General features: G+C 36.5%; 1 protein-coding gene across 6 annotated transcripts in view; it reads left to right on the plus strand.

Moving 5' to 3' along the window:
• SOX5 (SRY-box transcription factor 5) overlaps nt 1-21254 on the plus strand; it is a 753263-nt gene extending 732009 nt beyond the window's left edge. For all 6 annotated transcript variants that reach the window (XM_030804393.1, XM_030804395.1, XM_030804392.1 and 3 more), the window contains 4 exons: nt 4282-4390; nt 7341-7514; nt 13712-13928; nt 16206-21254. In XM_030804393.1, the coding sequence (XP_030660253.1) occupies nt 4282-4390; nt 7341-7514; nt 13712-13928; nt 16206-16509 (804 nt within the window). In that variant the 3' untranslated portion in view covers nt 16510-21254. The remainder of the gene's footprint in view (nt 1-4281; nt 4391-7340; nt 7515-13711; nt 13929-16205) is intronic.
• The last annotated feature ends 267 nt before the right edge of the window (nt 21255-21521 follow it).

A 21521-nucleotide genomic window follows, 5' to 3' on the forward strand; every position in this document is an offset into this window, starting at 1 on the left:
GACTCAAGGAAGATAAATAATTTGTCTAAAGCAATATGGCTAATATATATGGCAGAGAGTTTGGTTAAAATGTGATATTCCTGATGCCAAAACTCATTGTTTTCTAACCTCAAAAATGTCCTCTTCCCATGAATCCCTGTGGCCTTTCGCCATTCAGAATGGTTTTTGGCTTAGAAGTATGAATTGATACTGACCACTTCCAATCAACAAAGTGTCCATATCTCTTTAGCTATTTCTTGGCTCCCCTTTTTTATTCCCACCATAGCCTGGGATTATGTGCAAACAGTACACATGCTGTTTTCCATTATGCAAGTCTGTGGATAAGTCACAGAGCACAAGACCAGCTACCAAGTTCCCCAAGTGAATAATACATTAATAATAGTTTTCTGTATGTCAGATTTTGGAGTTATTCATTTGCACCGAGGAAACCATGTGGTCTACGACTTTCTTCTGTCGATGAGATACAATTCACTTGGATCTTTTTTCCTTTTTTTCTGAGACGGAGTCTCGCTGTGTCGCCCAGGCTTGAGTGCGGTGGCGCGATCTCGGCTCACTGCAAGCTCCGCCTCCGGGTTCATGGTATTCTCCTGCCTCAGCCTCCAGAGTAGCTGGGACTAGAGGCGCCCGCCACCACGCCCGGCCAATTTTTTGTACTTTTAGTAGAGACAGGGTTTCACCACGTTAGCCAGGATGGTCTCGATCTCCTGACCTCGTGATCCGCCTGCTTCGGCCTCCCAAAGTGCTAGGATTACAGGCATGAGCCACCGCTCCCGGCCAGTCTTTTTTCAAGTCAACATAAAATCAGAAGATTTTTTCAAGTCTGTTTTTAAACAGACTTAACCTAATGTTTCTCCTTGATCTCAGCAAACCTGCAGAGTTGTAAAGACGTGATTAGGCAGATAAGACTCATCTTTGCAAAGGAATCTAGTTGTTATCCCATTGCTAGTTTTTATTCAAGAGAGAAAGCATACAGGTCATCTTGTTTGGCCCGTACCCCAGGACTTTTACATGTTGACTACTTTGTTGTAATTAATCTCTTTTTGCCCTCTATTCTGACATCATTCAGCGCATTTCGAATTTTGGCGAGTATTCCTTTAAATGTGTTTACTTTTCTCCTTTTTTTGCTTTCTTTCTAATAAAAAGAAGGTAAAGGAGAGAAGACTAATCAATCTTGTCATTTTCATATCAGCATTCCTAAGTGCTGTGCTGGATTTATGTTCCAGAATACTGATCTTTAAATGGGGGAATAGGATGCTATTTTTCTGCACACACTCTTGACTGACATGATTTTTATCAGAGCCGTGATTTTTATCAGATTATAAGATCTATATCACTAATATGATTTTTATCAGATTATAAGATCGGTAAAAATTTGTCACTTGTGCCCATCAACATTTATTTGTTTTCCCAAAATCAGTTTCTTTGGTGTTTCCCATTTTCAACATCTTCCCACTTAACCCTCTGCTTACCTGAAATCTACTGTCCTTCTTTTGTTCCAGCTGCCTGTATTTAGAAAAGATTAATTTATTTATAAGAAATTTGAGAATCAAAATATTACCTTTTCCAGTAGTATTTGCTCTTATGAAAAAACACTTTTAAAAAAAGAAATATTTAACCCACAGAACAGAATCTCAAATGGTTGAGCGTTATACATGATAGTGCATAGGTGAACTCTTTCAGAGAGGGGTTGGCGGGAGACGGGTGGGATTAAAAGGATAGAGTAGGAGAGATTTTTCTAGTGTGTCAGCACTTCTGCTTTATAACATTTGGCTGATTCTTTCCCCTCCTACATGTCATTCAATTGAATTTAATCTTTTGAGAACTATTCTTAAATCCAATTCATTCTTTTGGTGGTTCAATATATTACCTAGACATCTAACCACATATAAATTTATATCTACTTTTATACATAAGTACTATGTATCAGCTTTATAGGATCTGTTGTCATATGGAATTTTAGGATAATTATTTTTTACTTAAGTTATTATCATCTCACATCAGTTACTTTGTCTTCTGAATTTATTGTCCACACTTTCTTTAAAAAATGTGGCAACGTTATCCTTTTGATTTGCATGCTGTTATAATCTGTTTTAATTAAAGGCATACCTCACATTCTCCAATTCCTGCAGTCACCTTTCCTTTTGCCTGTTCACGTCCGTTAGCTTAAATTACTATACAAAGGGTTACGAGAAAGTACAGCTTACTGTCTTGACTTCCACTATGTCCCACTGCCGTCCTCTGGAGAAGCATAGTAAGTTTTACTGTTGGGTAGCTAACTGGATCATTTTATTAATATTGGGTGCATTAGCGGTGGATAATTATAGGTTACTTCTCGCAAAAACTGAGTGTGACTTTCCTGCTCATATTTGTTAATTTTAGTCTCTTGGTAAGACAGCACAGCATCTGTAGAGCTGAACTCAGAACCTTGGAAGTCGCTTAACGTGTCATTCTTTTCCTACTTTGATTGAGTTCATTTTGCTTTTTCTTCTTGAAAGACTTTGCCTCAGAATGGAAAACTCTCTAGAAAATGTGTAGTATTATTGCCCTATACTGTTAAATCAAAAGCTAAGAGGTGATCCAAGCCCAGTACATTCCTCAAAGAGAGTACAGTAAAGTCTTCATTGACCCAAGGACTATCAGATCATGTTGATGGAATGTGTGTGTGTGTGTGTGTGTGTGTGTGTGTGTGTGTGTGTGTGTTTTCAAATGTAACTGTCTTTTGTTTTAACAGCTACATTTACTGTAAAGAAAGTCTGTTAAGCTGGTGTCCTTGATGCTCCTGAACTCAGCTGAATATATACAGCCGACTCTCTCAGCAAAAGACATCCAAAACATATAAAGCAGCTGAAAACAACAACTTCACACACAAAACAAATCGAGTCAGATTCTACAGTTTTAAATGCGTAACTTATTTCAACTTTAATACTATTTAATTCTATAGAACTAAAGTTAAGATAAACTATTTTGCTTCCAGTTTCTCTACTGTATTTTATACTGATTGACAATTTAAAAATAGTTTTCTATTAACTAATGTACATACTTTGATGAATAAAGTGCAGGAGTTCCAAGGCCACTGACTTAAGAGATTTTTTAATTTAGTATGTACAGTTGTCACATTGTCAAGGACTTCATTGAGATAAAGCATGTACTGTGTTAAGAATTTCAATATCGTATTAGTTCTTGGTGGGAACATTAGTTGGGCCCTTTACCTGTAATACAGTGATCTTAAATCATTGATTACTTTCTGTGAAGATTTTATTGTGTCAATAGCAGTTCTGCAGTGTATGTTGTTCAGTAGTATGATTCATGACCATGTTCCTCAGGAAATGAGGTGAATAATTATAAAGAAACTTGAGACAATGTTATGAGATCCAATGGGTGCATTTCTGAAAACTGTTGTGGTACTACGTCATCCTCAGAGCAGTGCTGGAGAGTTCAAGAGAAAGTTATCAACCTTTCATTATAAGCTTTTTCTGTTCCTAAAGTCACCCAGTTTCTTAATTTGACAGTAATGTCGCATATGGTTTAGATTAAGCATTATCTTTTTCTTAAAAATAATTTATTTTGAAATGCTATGTTCTCCATGAATGTGAATCGTGCACTGCATGCTTAAACAACTTGATGTCTCTGTAGATCTAATTTTGGTATATTTGTATCTCAAATAATTCGCCAACTCAATATTTTGGCTTAGCAATCCAAATCAAATTGTGGTCCAAGTAGCAGGCACTCACATTGGATGTACAGAGACTTGACAAGCAATTAGCAATGAATATTTAAACGTCTTCATTACCCTTGCATGAGGAATGCAGATGGCATTTGGGAAGATGGCAACCAGAGGGCACTACTGTGAATTATGTTTCTATTATTTGGTCACCTGACTATTGGAAGACTTTCTCTGGGCGTCATGCCACTCCTATACTTCTACTGTCTGGCCAAAAATAAAGCAGACATTCCAAATGTAAAACAGGTTGCTTCCATGAAATTTCTGTGCACATTTTGTAATTTGGGAAGGTTGTCTCCAAGGATCCCAGCATACATCCCTTAGGCACACCAAACCCAAACGCCAAGACTTTACGGGGGTCTGTGAGAATCAGAGTTCCTTCAAAAATCCTGCTGGTCATCCCCTCAATGACTTCAGGTGAATGTGCTGAACGTAAAAAGGTGAATATATCAACATTGCATCCTTTCCAGGAGCTAATGTATTATATTATGTGGCCCAAGAAAAAGAAAGTCTTCAAATAATTTTAATTCCTAGACTGATCTCTCATAATTTTTTTAAAGGAAAAAACAACACTGGAGAGTCTGACTCAGCAACTGGCAGTTAAACAGAATGAAGAAGGGAAATTCAGCCATGCAATGATGGATTTCAATCTCAGTGGAGATTCTGACGGTTTGTGAAAATTGTTCATATACTAATAATGCAAGAAAGTGTCACGTAGTGCTAATTAAAACTGCTAAAAAATAGACTAGACAGCCCCCTCATACCTGATCATTACAGTAAGAGGTCACATATACTGAGCAGTTCCCATGTGCCAAGCACTCTGCTGAGTGCTTTGCATAAATCATCTCATTTAATTCCTAGTCAACCTAGGATAAATCCCATTGCAGAGAAAGAGTCTGAGCCTCAGGAGTTTTGAAGCATTTTCCCCCAGGTCACAGGTCTCTAAGTGCCAGAGGCAGGAATTGAATTCGAGATGGCATGATTCTAAAGCGAATGCTCGCAAATGCTTAGCTTCCCAGGCTCAAGTGATCCTCCCACTTTAGCCTCCCAAGTAGCTGGGACTATAGGTGCATGCCAACATGCCCAGTAATTTTTGTTTGTTTGTTTGTTTGTTTGTTTTTTAAGAGATGAGGACTTACTATGTTGTCCAGGCCGGTCTCAAACTCCTGGGCTCAAGTGATCCTCCCACCTCAGCCTCCCAAAGTGCTAGTTTTATAGGCGTGAGCTACTGCATGTGGCCTCACTTCCCTATTTCTTGTACCCAAAACAAACTTTTTCAGAAATTTGTTTCTATTGGCTCATTTTTAAGTTTCCATTTGTCAAGCCCTGACCAGAATACATGGCTCAGAGGACATTTCCACGATAGTTTCTTACATTTTGGAACCCTTCTCCCCAGTGCTATGTACTACATAGTCAAGTGTCCTGCCCACTCTCTATAACCTAACTAACTAGAATCCAGCTGCACAGCTTTATGCTCCCTTCTCATAGGCCTTCAGACTTCTGTTTTCTGTATCATCTCTGAACATTCTAAACATCCACAGTGACAACAAATTAAATTGATACTGTGATTTTTAATAGCATAGCAAAGAGGGAAAAAGAAGAAAGTGCTGTTCTTCTTATACAATACCCTGACCGGGAACATCTCTCTACTGGCAGGTGGCATCCATGCATTTTAAGCATTCCTTTGGTGGTACCGCCCTCAACTTTGTTACTACTACAGGGAAGTTCCCTGCATATAGAGAAGAATGCACAAGGGCAAACCAGTGAGATGCATACTTTGAGAGGGGGTCCCCTTGAAGACTCCAGTATACACAGCTGTTTACTCTGTGCCTTGGGCCAATTCTACTTTTAAGACCAGGTCTATACTAATCAAGGGACTAAACAAACCTGAACGTTGAAACACGTAATTCTATCAAAACTGAATTTTATTCAGTTAGATTCAATTTGCATTTTTCTGGGTCTAATGTTGCAAACATTTTCTTCTATTTTCTACTTCACTTAGCTCAGATAAACCTAGCCTATGTACGTTTAAAGAGCTTGTTTAGATTTGATGAAGACACATAATGTTCATTTTATTGCTTATGTTGCTGTAAGGTGTAAGAACAAGAAAAGGCAGATGTGCAAATGATCATTTGCTAGTTACAAACCCATTTTAGGAAGATGTTGCCATATATTTGCATTTATTTTGTCAATAAAAGACAATTACTGGTAATAACACATTTCATAAATTTTAAGTTGTATTAGCATGATAAAATATACGCACAGTAATCAGCATTAAAACATCAAAGTTTTCGTTGCTGTCATTACCTAAATTCAATCATGCTTGTATGTGAAATATTTTCCCCTTTTCATTAAACCAAAGAGCATGTTATTAATGAAAAATTTTGAGAAACTTCACCAACAGGTGTGCTATGTTTTGAATGTGCTGCTATAGAGGCCTTCAAGTTTGGGCAATTTTGTTTGATTCCTGTATCTTCAAATTTAAAAAAAAAAGAAAAGATGTGGAATGAATACAAAGCAAGAAAAGAAAAGCAGTGGTTTTGTTGATAATACAGTCTCTACAAGTCCCCAAAGTATTTTTAACTTTTTGTATACTATCAAAATACATCTACTTATTTTGTGATAATACCAGTGAAAACCTACTGTCAGAGTTCTACTGGTTCTCATTTTCTCTTTGCCTAAACTCAAGTACCTTGGAAGCAATTTAATCTGCTGAAGCCATTCTAAGGAGTCACATAAGGCTGGAGGAGTGAATGCAGCTTCCAAAGCTATCGTTGTTAACTCTTGAATTGTGTTTTATCATCGGTGAATCTTACTGATTGAAATGTAACTGTCCATGGGACTCTTTGGATAACTCTAAATATTAGGGGGAAAATTCAAAGGAAATTATTATTTTTCTCATCTTAAACATGTGACTGTAGACTCCTTAAGAAACTAGAGGAATGTAGCTGTTCATTTGTTCTTTTCCATACCATTTTTACGTATATTTTGAGGGGCAGACCTGTCATTGCTGTATCAGCACATGTCATGCATTTGTCAGCATATAATTTCAAAGAAAAGCCAATTATATTACAGGGAAATACCTATATTGTTTTTAACCTCAAAATTTGGTTGGTGTTTTTATTTTTGTAACCTCGGAGAGAGAAAGAGAACATAAGGTACTATATGTATGTTCAGACAGTCTTTAAGTAGCAAAGATATATCGTCCCCTATAATCATCCATTCTGCCAAATTGATTTGATTTGTGCTTCTTTACCTATTTAATGTTTCTACACTACTGGTATGCCTATTGATTTAATCTGACTATCCTCTTTCCGAATTGCATCAAAAATCACATATCGGAGTTTATTTTGAGCTGTTGAAAGTAAATGGTGAAACAGTCCATTGAAAGAAAGAGAAAACAGATTAGAAATGGGTTAAAAATACAAATACAACATTTGCCACCACAAGGCTTATCACAAAAACTTCATAAACAAGCATCTGTCTTAAGAACTTGAAGTACCATTATCAGAAGTACTTTTTCTTTTCAGATATCTTAATAGACTGAAAAATAGGAATGCAAGGAAAAGAGTTGCCAGAAGTTTTAACACTAACACGAAGTGATGTTTCCTGTTTTCAGGAAGTGCTGGAGTCTCAGAGTCAAGAATTTATAGGGAATCCAGAGGGCGTGGTAGCAATGAACCCCACATAAAGCGTCCAATGAATGCCTTCATGGTGTGGGCTAAAGATGAGCGGAGAAAGATCCTTCAAGCCTTTCCTGACATGCACAACTCCAACATCAGCAAGATATTGGGTAAGAAAACCATTAAGAATTATGTGGTTATTATATTATATATATTATTATTCCATATGGAATAAAGGTACTGTTCTGTTTTCTGCCTCTGTGGAAGGGTCCTGGATTTGGAGGCCATGCAGGTCGTGTTATCCGCTTATCCAGAAAATAAACATCATCCGTGAGGCTTCTCCTGGTGATGAAGCATTCTATGTCCATTGAGAAATATACGTATTTCTATAGCTCATTTAGCTGTTTGTCTTCATACTAATTATTTTAATGCTTTAAAATCTTCTTCAAAAATCTAGAAATATTTTTACTAAAGCTGAGGAAAAAAGTTGCTTTCACATGAGCCACTAGATATTGCTACTGATCATTTGTATTCATTCCCTTGCATACTATAGACAACTTATTGTTAATCTTAAGGCCTCCTTCCTCTCTCATCATCCTTTGTAACAGAAGGAGTTTTATTTGCAGAATTCATCATGTTGTGGGGGTGAGGGTGGAGGTGGGGAAGATGTTTGTTCCAGTGCTATAATTGAAAATCAGTTTTAGATTTTCAGAACACAAGAAGATGTGGAGTGTACATTTTTACATTTATACTTTTAGTAACCTTAAGTACTAAAGGTACTTTTAGTAATACTAAATACTTTTCTGCCATTGCAACATTCAATTTAACAGAAAACAAAGTACACATTTACTCTACCCACACAGACACTGAAGCACACAGAAAAAAAATGGTTGGGGAGAAAGGGTGCTAATTATAAAGATACCTATTATAGACCAATTCAGGTCCCAGGGGGAAAAAGAAAAAAAGAAGATTCCATTGCTTTTGTGCCTTATCTGACATCATTATCACTGTCATTGTCATTCATCACTGTCTGATGGCCAGATACTGGACAACCTAAGAAAATTTTGATTATTCACTCTGTGACTTCTAAGAGTTAAGTGACAAAAATAGAACAGAAACATTTTATCAGAAAATGTTGGCTTTAACAAATAAGTAACAAAATTTGCCAAAATTATTAAAGTTTTATTAAAATTCATAAGGCACTTGGAATTACACGGAGTTTATAAAGGTAGATAGTATCACTTTTGGTTCATTACTGATCATCTGTAAATGGCAAACACACGCATGAGGTTTTGTTTTGTTTTGGAGATGGAGTCTCGCTTTACTGCCCAGGCTGGAGTACAGTGGTGTGATCTCGGCTCACTGCAACCTCCATCTCCCGGGTTCAAGCAATTCTTCTGCCTCAGCCTCCTGAGTAGCTCGGATGACAGGAGCAGGCCACCATGCCCGACTAACTTTTGTATTTTCGCAGAGAGAGGGTTTCACCATTTTGGCCAGGCTGGTCTCGAACTTCTGACCTCAGGTGATCTGCCCACCTTGGCCTCCCAAGGTGCTGGGATTACAGGTGTGAGCCACCACGCCCGGCCGCATGTTTTTGTGATCCCATATTCTCAACAAAGGTAATAGATGCCACCTGGTCCACAAGGTGCATTTGTAATGGGATCAAAACAAACCATTAGCCACTTAAAATTGTGTCTCATTTTTCACCTAAATATTATCTAAAAAGACATGAACATGCAAAGCTTTCAGTAGTATACACAGAAAATATGAAAATCTGTGTGTAAAAATATATATCATGCATAATTAAAAACTTGAACTGATCAAGAGGAAATACACATTTTTTCACATCTCTACCAGCTCTGATCTATTTTTCCCTTTTGTGACTATATTCTACCTTCCGTGTGAAATTTCCCGTCTTTAAAAAACAACATACCAGTTTCATTCGGAAAAACTCTAGAAAAGAATACTTTATGTAAGCATATTTCATGTTTTAATATATCAGTTATTCCCAAATTAGAAATCCAAAATTGTCAGAATAAAAACCAAGTTAAATACTAAGATTTCAAAACTGTCTTTATATTATTCAATTCATGTGTCTGAATACCAAAAAGGTGATAATCATTAATTAAAACTGTCTTAACTATAAGAGAAATACCAGTTTTGATGATAAGAAATGATATTTGAGGAAATGTAGCAAAAGTGTCCATGGAAAAGAGATGACTGGCTATGAGAATTCCCTTCTGATTTGAGGGAAAGAACATTAGAATGACCATATGATTATATTATAATAGACAACATGAAAGAGAATCCTGCCTAATTTCAGTCTTGCTGATGAAAATGTATTCTTTAAAGACACAGCATTTATATTTAGGAACAAATAAAACATTGAGGTGTTTTGGGCCTCAATATTTAGTCACAGCTTTAAATAAATAAGTGATCTTCAAATATCCACAAGATCATTCTAAATGACCCATTCCATACAAAAGTACAAAGAAAGCTTGATGTTTTCCTCTTTGCTGATTGTTTTGGATAACAGCCTCCGACAGCATGCCGCTAATTCATTCTGCTTAAAACAGGCGCTTGAGCTGGGTTGACATTTTACGTAGTCTCTGGGGATCCTAGTTGACATTTTAAAGGGCTTCTAAGCATTTTATAATACCCTAAAATCTGGTTTTAATAAGCCATTCTGCTGAAATTGTTAACATAAGGAATCACCTTTTACTGCTTGGCGCTAGATCAGGGGAAGAGGGACATCTTTTTCTGATTAGATATACAGTAGTTGGAGCAAAATGTGCAAATTCACTACAGACCCCATGGAGATGACAGTGTTGCTCAGCTCAAACTTCACTTTCAGTGTATTGCCAGATTTAGAAAGGAAAGCAATAATCGTTGGACCTTATTTTTTCCCCTATTTTGAGCATCAAATACTTTTGATCGAAACTTCCTCTTTTGTCATCAGGAGGAAAACCCAATTGTCCTTCTCTGCTTTTTTATTCTAAAACGACAACCTTTTGAAAGCAGCAGGGAATAAACTCCCCGTACATCAGTCCAGAGTAAGCAGCCAGCAACGCCCAAATCAAGTAGATATTTTTTCTCTTTTTTTTTAGTGTTTATCCAAAATACTTTCCTACCATTCTCATCAAGTGTGTTTCAGGGGTGAGTTAACACCTCAGCTGCATACAATGGTTATAGTACCTGCAAAGCCATTGAAATCAAAACCAAACTTGTCAGTTGGTTAACCTAATTCAAGGTTACTATTTCGAAAATGAAAACTGGATTTACCACCAAATGGAAACAAACACCGCCCTGTACTGTCATAAAATATAGTAGTCAGCCATTTGACCCAGTTAGTACTTAGGCTATCTTAATTCTTAGTTTTGAAAAGACTTGGAATTATTATACGGCCATATTTTAAAGTGTAATTTAGGATTCAGTGATACTCTCAAAGAAATTATACTATCAAGAGTTAAACTATTTTATAATTCCTGTTCATGCCAGATTTGGAAGCCAATTTATCTGAGAATTTATACATCTTTTATTATCCCATTTCTTTACATACACACATCTTATTTTCTCTTTTTTTTTTTTTTAAGCCAGACCAGCTTTCCTTAAGTTAGTCTAATTCCTCTTTCCACCGAAAGACCTCCACTGTTCTATTCTTCCTCAATAGGATGCTTTTCTCTTTGTGAGCCCCATGGGAGTCATTTCTACAGCAAAGCCTTCCTGACCTGCAGAGGACTGATCTTGCCTCCTTATCATCTGTTCTCTTACCTTCCTGTACTTTCCACAACTATGAAGAAAATAATAAATTTTGTAATTACATATTTAATGTATATTCCCTGGCTAAATATAAGCTCCAAAGAGACAGGAACTATAACTTTCTTTATTCACTCACTACTATATATTTAGTAATGAATGCAACATTATGTACATAGTAGGAAATATACAAACAGCTTTTGCATTCCAAGGCAGATTACTTCAAAGCATAAACATTTTCTTTCCTTTGAGAGGCCAAAGCCTTTTGGCGTATAGATCATTTAAACTTAGGGAAGAATCTTTGGCACTTCCCCTTCTAATTGAAAATGCTTGGCTGGGAGTGGTGGCTCACACCTGTAATCCCAGCACTTTGGGAGGCCGAGATGGGCGGATCACGAGGTCAGGAGATTGAAACCATCCTGGCTAACACGGTGAAACCCCGTCTTCACTAAAAATACAAAAAAAAACTAGCCGGGAGTGGTGGCAGGTGCCCGTAGTCCCAGCTACTCAGGAGGCTGCAGCAGGAGAATGGCGTGAACCAGAGAGGTGGAGCTTGCAGTGAGCCGAGATCGTGCCACTGCACTCCAGCCTGGGCGACAGAGTGAGACTCTGTCTCAAAAAAAAAAAAAAAAAAAGAAAATGCTGGTTTCGTTTTTGAATTTTGGGATAAAGCTAGCTAATAAATTTTATATTAGATCAACCATCCTTGATCCATTTTTCAGTGTATTCCTATTTGTGAGTTATTTATGGTAAGCTCACTTTCCACTCCCTGATCTGAAGTTCAAAAAACTGGTATCAATGCTTGGAAGAAACTCCGTGAAAACGGTTGTTGTAGCTCAGTAGGATCATAGCCGTATCTGTGTTTATATAGGCCCTGAGAATAACATAATGGTATTCAAGTATCTTCAGAGAATAATGCCGGGCCAACAAGGAGTTTGAGGTTGTACCTACAAATGATATGGCTTGACCAGCCAACTTAATGTTGGATGATGCTATTTAAACAGAAGTTTACGAAAGGAATAGAAAAAGAAACCCTATTATTTGAACTCTAACCTGAGTTTATATTGTAAATAGAATAAATTCACATTGGCTTTCTAGATTTGGAAAAATCTATATTTACACCCATGCAATACAATATCTCTTCCAGTGGAAACATTTCTAAGGGAAGAGATATTGCCTCTTTCACTGCATGCTTTAATAAATGTAACAGCCCATATTGAAGAACTCTCTACATGTGTAAGGAAGAAATATTCAACAGTGAGCTATTTGCATTTAAGGTATTGAGTTACGGGTGAGTAATGAACTCATTTGAAAGCTTCTAAGATCTTACTTACATGACATTTGAAGGCAGGTATAAGGCCATTTGGTAGGGATATCCCAGTTCCAGTTTTTCGGTCTTGGTGCATTCGCGTTGAGTTGAGATGACTATTTGCAAATAAACACACTTCATCTGCAAATAGATTTTTAAATCTCTATTAAAAAAAAAAAAACACTATTACTACTACTTCTATTACACATAGCCATACTGACAGAATCCAAGTTTTAAACCATATTTAAAATGTGAATTAGCATAAACTATTTTTATTTAAGCTTCAAACTTGTCTTTTTTAATCCCAACTAAATTCACACCAAAATTAATAGTGAAAAGAAAGGGGTAAAACAGTTTGGGTTATTATTACTAATGCGGACTGTATCATGGGAAGTGGCATCTTTGTATGTTATTGAAATCGATTTATTAAGAGAAAATCATAATACACATTTACAGTAATTGTGACCTCTGCTGTATTTTATATAGTAGGTGGCCATATGTAGGAAAGGACATACATTACAGCACAATTTAAGTTATATCAAATCTGAGTTTGAGTCACAGATCTGCACTTCAATAATTATGACCCTGGCTAAGTTAGTTCATCTATTTGAATCTCAATTTTCTCATCTATGAAAATAGATAGAAATGCTGTCTATTTTATAAGATTGAGGTGAAAGGTAAGAAGAAGATAACATATGTCAAGGTTTTAACACAGTATCTGGCACATAGTAAGTTACCCACTCCATGTTTATTAACATTATAATTTTAATTATAATTAAATTTTTAATAAAATGAATTTTTAATTGCTACCATTCCTGTAAGCGTAAAATACTTAAACATTTTGGGGAGGATGGGACTACATGATATATGTTGGGAACTTTTGTAGTAAAAAACATCTCCCACATAAAAATATTCAATAACTAGATAATTAGTCTCAGATTCAAAACGCGTGATAACATACCATGTAACTTTTCTGTTCACATGTGAATTATATCATGATCTAATGTAGAAATGAGAAATATATCCATCAAATTGTCTATGAGCTTTAAGGGACATAATACAAAAGTTTGGCTAGAATGCAAACCAGAAAAAAAAAAAAAAATACTGCCCGGTGTTTATATCTTTAGGTACAAAACCACCACCACCTCTGTTCTCGTGGGATCTCACTCATCAAAAACAGGTTTATGTATTTCTGGGTTTTGGCTAACATCTCTACTCTAGATTTTCTTGTTCTCAGCCGTATCTCTTTCTGGAATGCTTAGAAGCTGCGCAAATTGGAATCCTAACCTCCTTTCTTCATAGGGTCTCGCTGGAAAGCTATGACAAACCTAGAGAAACAGCCATATTATGAGGAGCAAGCCCGTCTCAGCAAGCAGCACCTGGAGAAGTACCCTGACTATAAGTACAAGCCGAGGCCAAAGCGCACCTGCCTGGTGGATGGCAAAAAGCTGCGCATTGGTGAATACAAGGCAATCATGCGCAACAGGCGGCAGGAAATGCGGCAGTACTTCAATGTTGGGTATGGACCTTTTAGTCATTTTTCTCATGGGGCAAACTTCCCGTTACACTTAATGGGATGTGAAACCTATTTGTTCAGTTGCAAAGAGGCATTTTGAAAAAGAATCTGAGCTCACAGTGTTTTCAGAGACAAATAGTCTCCCACATGATCGTGAAAAATATGTCCATATGAATCCACTGCAAGTTCCTAGCTCTACCATGAGATTTGTTAACAACTGGTTTAAAAACAAGATATCTACAAGTAAATGATTTTGAAGTTTTCTATTAAAAACTTAGAAGTATAACTGGTTCTTTTCTTCATTGGTTTGCATTACTTCCTAAGCTTCACCATGATAAATTCTAAAACAACTTTGTTGAGACAATACAAAATAAAAATCAATTCAAAAGAAAAAATACTTATTTCTAAATATAGAGAGGTTAGTGAGCTATCAAGGTACATGTGTGGCCTTTGTGGATCACACAAGCTAGGGATTATATTAGGGCATAACAAGGTTGTGAACAGGAGGTTTCATTCTGAATTGAGAACGCAGCTCTGAGATGTTTTACTATGCTCCCGTGGCAAGGTTGTTGACAGTGTTGTAGATGTGCTACAGAAATGCATTGCTTCGGCCGGGCGCGGTGGCTCACGCTTGTAATCCCAGCACTTTGGGAGGCCGAGGCGGGTGGATCACGAGGTCAGGAGATCGAGACCACGGTGAAACCCCGTCTCTACTAACAATACAAAAAAAAAAAAAACTAGCCGGGCGTGGTGGCGGGCACCTGTAGTCCCAGCTACTCGGAGAGGCTGAGGCAGGAGAATGGCGTGAACCCGGGAGGCGGAGCTTGCAGTGAGCCGAGATCGCGCCACTGCACTCCAGCCTGGGCGACAGAGCGAGACTCCGTCTCAAAAAAAAAAAAAAAAAAAAAAAGAAATGCATTGCTTCTATAGAATTCTCTCAAAAACCCAAATAAAGTTGTTCATATTTGAAACAGAATATAGAATTCTCTCAAAAACCCAAATAAAGTTGTTCATAGTTGAAACAGAAGTTAGTTTCTAAGAGCTTCTTAGAATAATAAATATTATTCTAAATATGGGCAGAGAAGAACTCATAAAACCTTTTCAAATCTGCTCTGTCCCCTCCAGTTCCTTGGAAAAGGCTGCGTGCTCTGTCCGGGGGTATGTGATTCATATGCAAGCACGTGACTGCTCACAAAGCTAAACACACAGCCCAACAGTTCTTGGGCAAATAGTAAACATATGAATGAATAAAAACAAGCATAAATGCACATCATCTATTCATCCCTTCCAATAGGACCACCTACATTATTTATAGGACCAGGTGCAAAAATGAGGAGACAGGGTCTCTTGTTAAAAAGTTATTAAGAATTTCAAGTCTGTGGCAGCACAACTTTAAACCAAGTTTGGGACCTTAGTGCAGTTGCACAGTTTGTACATCCATGAAGCTGCTCCTGCTTCCTACCACTACGAGGCCAAAACTGTTTCAGAGACTCAGTGGACAGTGTGAATTTGTTCAGCTCTGGTGTGTTCTGGGCAGTAAAGTTTTATTTTGAGAACTCTAATGCTTTAGGATTTTCCCATTAAAATTTAATTATCTTTAGATTTAATTCTAGGGAAAAATACTATTTCTGCATGTTATAGTGAAGGAAAAATGAACTTGGAATTAAGGACCTGGGTTCTTCTGCTTCATCTTTCTGCACCTCAGTTTTTTAATAAAACAGTAGTAACAAAACAGGATTAAGAATAAGATGGACAACACATGTAAATGTCTTGTACTCTATAAAGCACTACATAAAAGTAAGGTATTAGGCCTGGCGCGGTGGCTCACGCCTGTAATCCCAACACTTTGGGAGGCCGAGGCAGGTGGATCACCTGAGGTCAGGAGTTCGAGACCAGCCTGGCTAACATGGTGAAACCCCCTCTGTACTAAAAATACAAAAACTAGCCAGGTGTGGCGGCAGGCACCTGTAATCCCAGCTACTTGGGAGGCTGAGGCAGGAGAATCTCTTGAACCCTGGAGGGGGAGGTTGCAGTGAGCCAAGATCATGCCATTGCACTCCAGCCTGGGCAACAGGAGCAAAACTCCATCTCAAAAAAAAAAAAGAAAAGAAAAACAAGGTATTAAAGTCAAAGTAGGATACAGTTTGAAAAATGTTAGGCAATTAGATAAAATTAGTACCTTAAAATTGGACATTGCTGAGCAAATTAATTATGTAGTAAAGTCCACATCTAACTATTCACTTACCCACGATGTCCTTTTGGAAATTCCTTTCTTGACAGGCAACAAGCACAGATCCCCATCGCCACTGCCGGTGTTGTGTACCCTGGAGCCATCGCCATGGCTGGAATGCCCTCCCCTCACCTGCCCTCGGAGCACTCAAGCGTGTCTAGCAGCCCAGAGCCTGGGATGCCTGTTATCCAGAGCACTTACGGTGTGAAAGGAGAGGAGCCACATATCAAAGAAGAGATACAGGCCGAGGACATCAATGGAGAAATTTATGATGAGTACGACGAGGAAGAGGATGATCCAGATGTAGATTATGGGAGTGACAGTGAAAACCATATTGCAGGACAAGCCAACTGATAAGGGTCAAAAGATTGTTGTGACCTTAGGACTTAAAGAAGCCCTAACTGGTTCATCCTTACCAGTGGCCAAGCACATTAACTTTCTCATACACTGACTGTTACTTTAACTGTTAGTCTTAAATAGTTGGGACATCAGCTGACTAATAGACCTCAGCCTCAAAAGGCTTGGAAAGAAAAAAAAAAAAAAATACAACAAGCAAACAACAATATCAACAACAAGAGATTGAAATAAGCTATGGGTAAAATAATGCCAGTAATTCAGCTGCTACATCCAAGCACTGAAGTCTTACCCGTCAACTTTTTTTTTTTTTTAAATAAACTTTATGGCTGTTTGTTCTACAATGTTCTAGAAATTCTCACTCAGGTACACAGTGCCAACAAGTGGCTTGTGAATGTGTTTTGTTGTTTTGTGCTACAATTTTTAAAAAGAAATAAGTTTTGTTTTGTTTTTTGGGGTTTCTGGGTTTTTTCCTTTTCTTTTTCTTTCCTTTCATTTTTTTTTTCTTTGTAATGCACCTGACAGAAAAAAAAGAAAAATGAATTTCTCTTTACTTCTCTCCACCTTCTCCATCTCTACACTTTAAAGATGGAAGTCTGTGCATGAGGGGGAAGAGGGAAAAAGAGCCTGTTTTTAACTTCCTTGCTATCCACCACGAAATAAGCAATTATTTTCTTTAGAGGACTTTATCTATTGCACACCACACTACATCTTTGAGCAAGTGCCAAATTTGTACTGAAGTGTTGACCAAGTTCATTTTTACCCTTTACTTTTTCCTTTTCCTTCTTAAGTTAGGACAGTGTTAAATCTTAGACAATCCCTTGAAAAACCTGAAATACCAGCAGCTGGTGAGATTTGACTTTTTTTTTTAATGGAAACTGTAGGTGCTGTTCTCAGGTGAAAAGAGAGAGAGAGAGACATAAGAAACTTAGAGAAAAATATTTTCTGATCTTGGATTTTTGTGTGTATGTATGTGTGTGATTATGGTACTAATAGGAATAACGTTGGACCATTGTGAGTTAAACCCACATCTGGGGATGAAATCCCACATCCTCCCAAGTGACTGGTCTAGACATAATCTTGACCTTGACTTTGCACTTCAAATGACAACTTAACCAAGTATAGGGCTCAGAAATTATATTTTTAAATGTCTAATACGATGATTATTGGATGGATCAGGTGGCCCTGTGTAATAGAGGTGTGCATGTATAACATGGAAGCTACTAGCAAACTGCTCCCAGATGTTCTTTCTCCCTGGTCAGTTGGTTCCATTAACGTTTGTTACTTAGTGATTTTTGTTTTTCCTGTTGATATTTCGAGCAAAACAATCATTGTTTTCATTGGATATATTTGGCCATTTTTCAGACAAATAGAATTAGCTTATTTCTTCCACATTCCATCCTTTCCCGATCAGGAAATGAAACTGATGATTTTATAAGGTATTTTTCACCCCTCCATGAAATGAGGTGGAGGCCTTTAGCATTTCAGAAGTGTGGGCCATGTGTAGTTCATGCCATAAAAAGTAGGATTTAATTTAAAAAGTCATTGCAGCCCAACAAAATGGAGCCTGGCTGCACCCAGGGATCCTTGCCACTGCTCTTCCCTTGCTATCAGATGAATCCACTGAAGTCCAACTTTGGTTCAAGCAGAGTATTTGTGAAGAGCAACAACTGAATGTGATGGGACTGCTTATGTAGATTTTGCCAGCCAAATGCCAAGGCAGTTGTAGGGCCTGTACAAATAAATGCAAAATCATTTCAAGTCAATTGCCATTATTTGTATTGAAGTATCAGATAGTAAATACTGCAACTAGTAGCTTGATGTGCTATAGTTTTCACTCCAGTCATCATTTTCCTATCTCACGCCCCGAAACACCACCCTAAAGTTGGATTTTTACATATAAATAAAAGAATCCCTTTTATTTTTCTCTCTCTCAGAAGACTTGCTCTGGGGTTTTGCTTGGAGGAGCTGATCATATCCTGCATGTCAGATATTTCATTTTGTTTGTTTTTCTGTTTGTTTTTGATGACTTTATTTTCATTTGAACTGCCTCTTTTTGCTAGTGTTGTAATGATGATGATGATAAAATAATAATAATAATAGTAATAATAATAATAATGGTCAGCTGTTCCCAGATTAGTAAGTTATGTATAATTTATTTTATTTCTCCCTTTCTATTTTATTCTGCTCTGATTTGGAAGTGCAGCCAATAAGCTGTTAGATATTTAAAACAAATTTCCATCTCCAACTCATATATGTATGTATATGTGTATATATATGTATATATATATATATACATATATATACACACATACACACACACACACACACACACACATTTACCCACAATTTTACTTCTCCTTCCATAAGTTTTCTCTTTTTTAAGAATTTTGGCCCCGAAAATATCAGTTCTGATGTTTAAAACAAAGGAGTGAATTAATAGGAGGGTCATGTTCAATCTTAATTAACTTATGCTCTCATCACTCATTTTAGTTATTTAATTGCCACAGTCATCTAGAGCCAATTTTTTTTTGTTTTTGTTTGTTTTGTTTTTAAGCACTCTGGATAAGGAAAAAATAGACACTTGTTTTTATATCATTTTTATGTACAATGTGAAAACAGATTTTTAAAAAATTTGTTCTCTGTCTTTGTTAACAAATTCCTTCCGATTTATGTGGGTTCACCTCTCACGTTTGCTGGATACTTACTTTACACCATGTTATAAAAGATGCTTTGTTTTCATTTCATGAGTTTGGGCTACAAGAATACTTTGTTTTAGCTCCAGGTAGATGCCATTGAAGAAATTCGTGGCTGAAACCAATTCTAACACACTTACTGGTGAATTGACAACACTTTGGTGTTTGGTCTTTTTTTTTGTTATATTTTGTTTTATTTGAAGGGGAAAACAAAATTGTTAATGGTGACTTTTAACTGCTGAAATTCAAAATTTGATTTTAGTTAGGTTTATGTCCGAGACTAAACTGTGCATGAACCGAAACAGAAAGCAAGTTCATAGCCCTGCATTCCGTTCCCTTGTTCTGACAGTTAATTCACTGGATATCAAATTTTCTTTGCCCTAGTTTTCCCCAAAAGAAAACAAAAGCAAAAATAGTTATATTAATGTGGAAAGTGCTTTGAAGTCACTTGATAAAAGGTGCTATGAATAGCAACTTACTGTGTTACTACATTGCCTTTTTGGCATTGGTTGATTTATAATTTTGGTAAAGGATCCTAAAACCCTGTATTCTTTTTCTGTGCCCTGTAATGACCAAAAAAGATAAAGAAAATGAGAGTAAGATCAAAAGATCAAACTAAAACATAAACAGTCTCCTTCCTCTCTGCTTTCTTACCTATCTGTTCACACTTTATCTCTTTCCCTTTCTCTCTCTCACATGCACGCGCGTGTGCGCGCGCACACACACACACACACACACACACACACACACACACACTTGCCCCAACACTGAGAAATAATCTTGCCAGAATTCTGGTTTTTATAGTTGTTGTAGTCAGTTTCTTTAAAAATAGTCCTGTTTTCATATCAATCTAAGAGAACGTTACTGGAGAAAATAGTTACTCATTTACAGTTACTAATAATAACTTAGTGATTAAGTTACTACAATTGGATAAAATATAAAACTATTCTTCAGTACATTTATACCTAAATTAGTGAAGTCCATTTGTAAAGTTCATTTGGCATCTGCAGTTAAGAGTTAACCATGTATAAAATCCCTCCCAAAGAACATAATCATCATTGTTAAAACCAAATCCTCTTATAAAGAACAAATATAAAAAAGTTTTCTTTGGTGAAACTATTTTATAGATTTGATTTCTGGAGTAGAATTTTACCTTAATTCATTTAAAGAAAATTAACCATTTTTTGGTCCAACTTCAGATATTTTCTTAATCCAGAAGCTGTGACTGTTCCCAGAAGAAACCTCTTATATCACATTTAAAACATAAAAAATAATTACACTTTCATTCATTCTAATGGGTAAATTATTGAATTGTAATAAACAACTGTATATTTACAAACAGGTTTATAAGATATTTGTCTATCAAATTAATAGTAAAATAAAACTTACGGGGTCTGCAAGGAAAACTATGAAGGCCACTTAAAGTGGTTCAGGTATCTGTTTGTCTTGTAGGGCATAGCTGTTGGTTTAGCCAGGCTTTTACAGTATTTAATTTTAAAGTTTCCTATAACTATCAACTTCCCAGGTTGAAGACGACGTGTTGAGTTTCCTACTGATTGATTCCTGTCCTCCCCAGTGTTTCCATCACTGGTTCACTAAAACAGTATTTATATAGCTCCACTGGCTCTAAAGCTCTTAGTCCTTCTAATATTTTGGATTTTACAAGTAAAAATGGAAAAAAAAAATAGAAAAGAGACAATCAAATGCCTGGAGCTTAAAACAAAGTATGTGCAACCTACCATCTCACTTGAAATTTAATAAAATAATAAATAATTATGTAAATATAACATAGAGTTATAGATTTATATTTTGTTCATAACACATAGTGTAATATAAGTTGTATATTTTCATGTTTTTGGTTTATGTTATCATTCATGCCACAATAAAAATAAAACAGGAGTTTATGTGCTCTTAAAAAAAAGATGTGGGTTGCCACCAACCTGTTTTTCGTTTTTGTTTTTTGTTTATTTTATTTGATTTTTTTGCATTCTCCTTTTTCAGTATTACTGCCATGCAAGGCACCAATAAAAACAGCAAATGTGTTCTTTACCTATTATACTGTGTTTCTTTTCACAATTACTGTTATGAGGGTGTAATTATTAGTTTTATTATGAAAAGAACAGAAGTATGGAACTTTAATCTTGTTTTTAATATAAACAATCCCTCTTATTGAAGTTGACTTTAAGAACTAAAGGTTTAATTTTTAGCTGTGGACATTCCCAGAAAGACAGTCAGGACTTGATATAATACGTTTCACTCAGACAGATCTAGCTTCACCATACTGTCAAAAGATACTGTTCTTACATGTAATTGATT

Source organism: Nomascus leucogenys, chromosome 23, assembly GCF_006542625.1.
Source record: "Nomascus leucogenys isolate Asia chromosome 23, Asia_NLE_v1, whole genome shotgun sequence".
NCBI classification, from domain to species: domain Eukaryota; kingdom Metazoa; phylum Chordata; class Mammalia; order Primates; family Hylobatidae; genus Nomascus; species Nomascus leucogenys.